The sequence below is a fragment of the Mizuhopecten yessoensis genome, unplaced genomic scaffold (assembly GCF_002113885.1).
Source record: "Mizuhopecten yessoensis strain PY_sf001 unplaced genomic scaffold, ASM211388v2 scaffold497, whole genome shotgun sequence".
NCBI lineage: Eukaryota > Metazoa > Mollusca > Bivalvia > Pectinida > Pectinidae > Mizuhopecten > Mizuhopecten yessoensis.
Window position 1 is genome coordinate 32,305 of NW_018403576.1, and position 8,263 is coordinate 40,567.

At 34.9% G+C, this 8,263-nt stretch overlaps 1 protein-coding gene across 1 annotated transcript in view; it reads right to left on the reverse strand.

Annotated features, from left to right (window-relative positions):
* Positions 1-204: 204 nt before the first annotated feature.
* Positions 205-8,263, reverse strand: part of LOC110449934 (fas-associated death domain protein-like) — a 14,092-nt gene continuing 6,033 nt past the window's right edge. Inside the window, exons 2-3 of the mRNA XM_021497120.1 lie at positions 5,123-5,275; positions 205-2,251 (exon numbers count right to left, since the gene is read on the reverse strand). Of these exons, the coding sequence (XP_021352795.1) occupies positions 1,980-2,251; positions 5,123-5,275 (425 nt within the window). The 3' untranslated portion in view covers positions 205-1,979. The remainder of the gene's footprint in view (positions 2,252-5,122; positions 5,276-8,263) is intronic.

Sequence of the window (8,263 nt, forward strand, 5' to 3'; positions counted from 1 at the left end):
TATTAAAACATATTAATACCAATGGAAATTGGTTATTTTATGTGTTTGATTAAATTATAACCAACACGATTAGCTTTTGACCATATAAAATACCATTTTATAGAATGTGCAACTATAGTTGTGACTAGCAGTGGTGGCCACAGACTTACAGCACAACTTTAGCTGTGACTAGCACTCAAAGTAACAAAAGATCCACAGGGCATGTATTGTTCTCATGTTTATTTTGTAATCTCAATCTCAGCTTCTACAACTAATTTTCGGGACCCAAGGAATCTAAGAGAGGTTCGCAGTAAATGTTGAGATCCGTATTATACAATTTTATGGGATCTGGTGCATTTCCGTATTACGAAGATGTTATTTCTGGGCCATTTCTGATTTTACTTGTTTCTTCTTGTCTATGCAATTAATTGCATCATTAAAAATGTTCATTTGGTGGGTATTTTTATCGTTTATATGTTATGATCAAGGAACAAAGTCACGAGAGGTAGGGTGGAACCCCAGGGTAAATCCTGGAAGCAAGATTGTGTTCGTTTCTTCATGCCACCTATTTTATATTAAGGTCATAGGTTGGAGAACTCATCTATGTTCATGTTACGTCCCAAGGACCACGTCCAAATGGGTGAATCCTAACATGGGTTACAATCCTTGTAATATATTTTAATGACCAGAAATGTATATATATGATTATTGGATGAAGATCCATGTTATGACCGAGTATTAACAAAACTGTAGTTCTATTTGCTCATAGTAAATACTTATGTGGTGAATAAATAAAACTACAAAATTATTACAACTTTTACTGAAAAATGCAATGCAACTAAGGTTTCAATCAGTGTGTACCCTAGGAATCTATAAATAGATCTTTCCATAGGTTATTTTTATTTATTTTTATTATTTGTTTTTCTCAGTTGGAGAGGATGACAATCTACAATCAAGGTAAAACATGTCAGTCTGTTACTACCTGTACAACTAATTGCCAGGTCTGAGTAGCTATACACACACAGCATTGCCACAGCCTGAAAAATGACATGTCACCTCACAGACTTAAGAAATTCATTCTATAAGTGATTGAAATAGACATTAATATATGTACAAAATAAGAACATCAACATTTCTTTTTCGATCTGCTTGCAAATGAATGCTTCCCATATATATTTCTGCAGTGACTTTCTTTTCCACAATTAAATACATGGTATGCCGTATATTCTTATCTTTAGGACATGAACTAAAGATAAATGCTTCTATTAATATCAAGGTCAATTGACAGTATATCAAACTCTGCTTTCCAGGATTTACAATATACTGTCACACGCTTGCAATGTAATGACACTTTTCATTGATGGAGAACGATATGCCATCTGCTTGCGTGACCATGAATATGGATAAAGGTCATTAATTAGAACAAGCCAAGTGCTTTTTTTTTTTTATCTGAGCATGTAACTGTCCAAATATCATAATCCTAGGCCTTTTGGTTTTTCAGAAGAAGTTGTTTAAAGTTTTTAATATATTTGACCCCTGTGACCTTGAATATAAGTCAAGATCATTCATTTGAACAAACTTGGCCCAGGGGCCAGTGGAGCTAAAAATGACATACGGGCTTCATGTGACAAATATTAGCATGCACATGTATGCAACAGCCTGATTTAAATAACTAGATTATCTAAGTCATTTTGGTTATCATATGTGTATGGACAATGAGGCAGACACGAAAAAGACTTTCATTACATCTTACTTGGTAGAAAGATATAATCAATGAATGATTGCCCATTATGGTGGCGTATGTAACTGGGATTCATCAACTTGGGTCGCTTATTAATATTTTCCCCACATTTTCTCACCCTCATTATATATTCCACCATAATACACACACATATGTTGATTATTTCAAAAACAGCCATGATCTTCATGTCTTCAATAATCAAAGGACAAGCATACAGGTCATGAATCTTCATAACCGTGTTTCTTCTCTTTATACAAAATTAAGAAAAGTCATTTTCCTCCAGGTTAGCACAAAGATCAAATCTCTCCACAGAAACGTCCATCAAAGCCTTCGTCAGCATCTTCTTGTGTACGGCCCCTTTATTCTGCTGTACCCAGATCACAAAACAGCCATGGATCTGTTCACGCATGTTACGTGGGTGTTGCTGTTCCATCTCAGCCATGTCGTAATCTGATATTCCCAAGGTGCGCATGAAAAAACGCCATTCTCTTCCTAGTTTCCTTGTTAGGTAGTTTATTTCTTTTTCAATGTCTGGATAAAAAAAAACAAAAAAAAACAATGCATATCCTATAAGTAGGGCTGCAACTATGCATATATGGTACTGTATTGTGTTGTGATACTTTCCTGTGTATCGTTTTAAATTGTTTTGTTCGCCTGATACATTAAGGGTACTGAAATTACCAATGATTTTTTTGATAAAACTGGGTGAGTTTACTTATTGTTTTGGAATTCTTCAGTAAAGATTTGGTACAGTGTAAAAAGGACTAAAATCATACAAAAATATATGATGACAATATTTACTTTTTAAGCCTATGACAAAACTCTGTTAAATCCTGCACTTGATCATTAGTAATTAAGTTGCCTTTCAAGCAGATATGTGTATCGTGATACGTATTGTATTATAAGTATCATACTGGGATGCATATTGTATCATGAGGTAGGGGAATCATGGCAGCCCTATACTACTTATACGGTCCGTAATTTCTTTTTATTTGGAAATTAAATCAACAACAAGCAGCCATGAGAGCCTGCAACACTCACTTGGCAAAATATTCCATATTTAAGTAATATTACAAATATTTCCTCATTTAATTTTGGGCTCTCCCTCTCAGTACCAAGGGGGACAACAACCTATTCTTATTTGATGTTCAATTTCTTGGTACCAGCAATGACTATTAACAAACTTGGTTGAAATACAATCAACTGCTCAAATAGGACAGGCATTTAAAGTTTTAATACAAAACTGAAAAGTTCTCCCTTTTGGACATAGTCCCCCAAGCTCCTTTGGAGCTGAATTATTCTTATATACAACAGGAGGAGCCAAAATGCCTTGAATTGCTATCCCACTATTTAGGAAACAAAGTAAAATCTGCCCAGTAGTGTGGAAGCTAGGAAAGCCAAATATTTTTGTACATGGTACCACAGCAATTTGGCAAAAAACGGCCCAGTAGTTTAGGAAGTAGCGCAAGCAAATGTTTCAATTTGACTCCTTTTTACCAGGCATGTTATCAGGACAATTTGGTTGAAAATTGCCTTCCTGGAGATTTAATTCCTTCATTTGTGTAAGATTTGATTTCCATGGAAATGGATCCACATCTCAACTGTTTCCATGTTATGAGTCAGGTACTTACCCCAAGGGTGAGAGCAGACAAAAGGCCAATATTAAGCTTGGTAGCACAAATTTATTGGTCTCTTGTGTCTTGCAATTGTTATTAGTATGTGGTGGGAATCACAATGTGTTATTGGTATGGTGGGAATCACAATTGTTATTGGTATGTGGTGGAAATCACAATTTTGATTGGTATGTGGTGGGAATCACAATTTTGATTGGTATGTGGTGGGAATCACAATGTGTTATTGGTATGTGGTGGGAATCACAATGTGTTATATGTTATGTGGTGGGAATCACAATGTGTTATATGTTATGACCTAGGGATTAGTTACAAGGGGCAAGGCTGGGCTAGAGACAAATCCTGAAAGCATGATTCTGTTTGTCTTGTCATGTCTAGGAACCGTATATACGGTTACAGGCATAGGGTTGGGATCTAGACTGTTCCCCTGCAATGACCCAGGGACTAATCTCCAGGGGTAGGACTGGACCTAAGGGCCAATCCAATGTTGAAACTGGTATATTTATCTCTAAATGCCCAGCAAAAATATATATATCCGGTAGTATTATGAAGTATTACGCAGGCATTTAGCTAGGATTTCAAACCTACCTGTCCAAAAAGCTGATATTTAGCCAATTTTGACAAAACTGCTTGTCCAAAATTAAGTGAAATAGTAAGGATATATAGTGAGAAGTTGCCCGTCTAAATGGGCCTTTTGAAGAAAACTGCCCAATCTAAAAGACAAGCAGATGGTTGGCTGGCTAATAGCCTTGTATCATGCATATGTAGCATAGATGTACCGGCCTCTCTATTCCTGTCATGTGTGTATGAGGTAATATAGGGAGGGGGCAGGATATGGGTGATTTATTTTTCTTTACGATTGGTGCATCATCCCTTCAGCCCCAGGGAAAATACCAGATCTGAACAACACTTTAGGAAGTGTATAAGATTTTGAAGCAAAAGAAGTCCCAAAATTACAGCTTTGTGTGACACTTACTGATATACCGTAATGTACTAGTTACAGTTTTGTGTGACACTTACTGATATACTGTAATGTACTAGTTACAGTTCTGTGTGACACTTACTGATATACCGTAATGTACAAGTTACAGTTTTGTGTGACACTTACTGATATACCTTAATGTACAAGTTAGTTTTGTGTGACACTGATATACTTTAATGTTCTAGTTACAGTTTTGTGTGACACTTACTGATATACTGTAATGTACAAGTTACGGTTTTGTGTGACACTGATATACTTAAATGTTCTAGTTACAGTTTTGTGTAACACTGATATACTGTAATGTACTAGTTACAGTTTTGTGTGACACTTACTGATATACTGTAATGTACAAGTTACAGTTTTGTGTGACACTGATATACTTAAATGTTCTAGTTACAGTTTTGTGTGACACTGATATACTGTAATGTACTAGTTACAGTTTTGTGTGACACTTACTGATATACTGTAATGTACTAGTTACAGATTTGTGTGACACTTACTGATATACTGTTATGTACTAGTTACAGTTTTGTGTGACACTTACTGATATACTTTAATGTTCTAGTTACAGTTTTGTGTGACACTTACTGATATACTGTAATGTACTAGTTACAGTTTTGTGTGACACTTACTGATATACTGTAATGTACTAGTTACAGTTTTGTGTGACACTTACTGATATACTGTTATGTACTAGTTACAGTTTTGTGTGACACTGATATACATTAATGTACTAGTTAGTTTTGTGCCACTATCAATTGCATATCTTATTATGTAGTGTAGACTTACGTTTGTATCCATAAGTTGGTGAAGAGTAACTGGCACTACTTGGCGATACTTGATGACTGGAGAAACCCGGAACAGGCATTGGTGCCATGTAAACAATCTGTTGTGGGTTAACATTCGCTGGCACAAACTGTACATTCTGTGTATTGTTGGAAGCTGAAACAAGAAAAATCTTTTGAATGCAACAAAAGACTATTCATATTTATTTGCCACATACCCTAGTATCACTTCACTCCTTGAGTTCAAGAATGCCAAATTTACCGTAGTATATTCTAACTACGTATATAATCTATGGAAAAATATATAAAACAAATAGAATCTTCAAACTCAAATGGCATGTATACACAGATTGTAGCCTTGATTTTGCTCCATAATTAGCTGGCATAGGATGGATTTGTCCTCTGACTACACGGTATTATATATATATATATATAACAAGAGGCCTAATGAGTCTGCCAAACTCCTCTATTAATATCACACTTGAAACCTTAAAAGTGGACAAAAATAGTGTGTACAGGCAGAATGTTAGTATCAATGACTCTAAGGCACTCAAAACAAAATGTTAAATGATTTAAACACATTTGACCCCTGTAACCTTGAAAATCTAACAAGGTTATTCAGTTGAACAAACTTTAAAGCCATTCATCCCAGTATGCAACGTCACAATCCTAGACCTTTTGTTTACTGATAATGAGATGAGGACATTTAAAAGTTCATACACATTTGACCATATTCATATTCATTTCTGTTATTCAAGGCTATTTTTTTTTTTTTAAATATTTGACCCCTGAAACCATGAATATGAGTCAAATCATTTTTTTGAACAAACTTGGTAGCACTTCATCCAAGCATACTCCTTGCCATATATCATCACCCTAGCCATTTTGGTTTTTCAGAAGTCACTATAAGTTTTTAACATATTTAATCTATATGGCCTTGAATATGAGTCAAGGTCGTTAATTTGATCAAACTTGGTAGACCTTAATCCCAGCGTGTTGCCATGCCAGCCACATATCATCACCCTGGTTGTTTTGGTTATTCAATAGAAGTTGTTTAAAGGTCTATTAAGACAACTGACCCTGTGATCTTGAATGAAGGTGAAGGTCATGATAATTCATTTGAACAAACTTGGTAGCACTTCATCCAAGCATACTCCTTGCCATATATCATCACCCTAGCCATTTTGGTTTTTCAGAAGTCACTATAAGTTTTTAACATATTTAATCTATATGGCCTTGAATATGAGTCAAGGTCGTTAATTTGATCAAACTTGGTAGACCTTAATCCCAGCGTGTTGCCATGCCAGCCACATATCATCACCCTGGTTGTTTTGGTTATTCAATAGAAGTTGTTTAAAGGTCTATTAAGACAACTGACCCTGTGATCTTGAATGAAGGTGAAGGTCATGATAATTCATTTGAACAAACTTGGTAGCACTTCATCCAAGCATACTCCTTGCCATATATCATCACCCTAGCCATTTTGGTTTTTCAGAAGTCACTATAAGTTTTTAACATATTTAATCTATATGGCCTTGAATATGAGTCAAGGTCGTTAATTTGATCAAACTTGGTAGACCTTAATCCCAGCGTGTTGCCATGCCAGCCACATATCATCACCCTGGTTGTTTTGGTTATTCAATAGAAGTTGTTTAAAGGTCTATTAAGACAACTGACCCTGTGATCTTGAATGAAGGTGAAGGTCATGATAATTCATTTGAACAAACTTGGTAGCACTTCATCCAAGCATATTTCTCGCCATATATTATCACCCTAGCCATTTTGGTTTTTTAGAAGAAATGTTGAATATATTTGACCACTGCGACCTTGAATATGGTGAAGGTCACTCATTTGTACAATTTACATTCTGTATACTTGGATCCATTGATGAAAATGACATTCATTTTTGCATAACACAGGTGACCACAACACTACAATGACATAGCACAGAGCCTACTGGTTTTTGGTTCACGTTTGCCTTGACACAGCCCTCGATGTGGTTTTCTTAGTCTAATATGAATTAACATTAAACATGATTGGCTTGATTTTAAAGCTCAAATAAGGTGTGAAAAGTATATGATAATAGTATACAACTTGTATAAGTTCTACTAATTAAATTTTGAATATGGAACTATATATCTTGTTTGTTTTGTTGTCATGCTGTTGCTCGGATCCCTAGCAAAAGTTTTATATTTTCCTGCAAAAAACACATTGTTCTCTCTGCTGCTTTGCCCCCCCCCCCTTTTTTTTTTTGCTTTCATCGAAAATTTCAAAACACTTAAAAATGTAAATATAAGGAATGGAATTAATTTTTCCAACATTCATGATGTCATCACAACATTGGCCTTCTGGACATATTCTAATAGTTAGTGTTATTTTGTTATGACCTCATGAATGTTGTAAAAAAAACCCACCATTCCTTAAATGCTTCTGGCCAAACATCAGCTAGTGACCATACTAGATCATATGACTCAAGATAACTATATTAGATAGACAGACTAGAATTTTCTGTTTGTAATCTTACTGTAACTGTGTATAAATAAGTAATTTATTCAATCAAACATTTTCAGTTACATGTTTCATTTATTACAGTTTAAACTACAATCTTAAAGCTGACAGTGCAAGTTAAAAAGCTTTAAATTGAGATTAAAAAACCCCCACTTTTTCTGGTTTTGAGAACCTTCCCATCTCTTCCGACTATCGTTTTGAAGGAAGTGCCGACATATTAGTTTACCTTTGCTTGGTAATTATAAGAAGTAAGGGTATCGCTGGGTATAATCAAAGTACTGAAAGTACTGAAAGCTAAGGCAAAAGATATATATATATTATTTTTGGAATGGAGAACAAAATAAAGACAAAGTTCCCATCATATTGTACAGGAGGATTTACTGTTAATTTGTTATGAATCAAAGTTTTATGTAAAAGTGTACCACTGTGAAGTTATTCTTCTTGTGTGTACAGTATATCTTTATAGGTTTGTCAGAAGAAGGGTACCAAGTTTCCTCTAGAATATATCATTTTAGACCTTTGGATAATTAATTTGCATAGGAATTAGGAATTGCTTCCCTTTGTCCATACAATGTATTTCATAGAACATTAAAAACTGAAACTGGCATTTACCCCTTTGACCAATACCTGATTATTT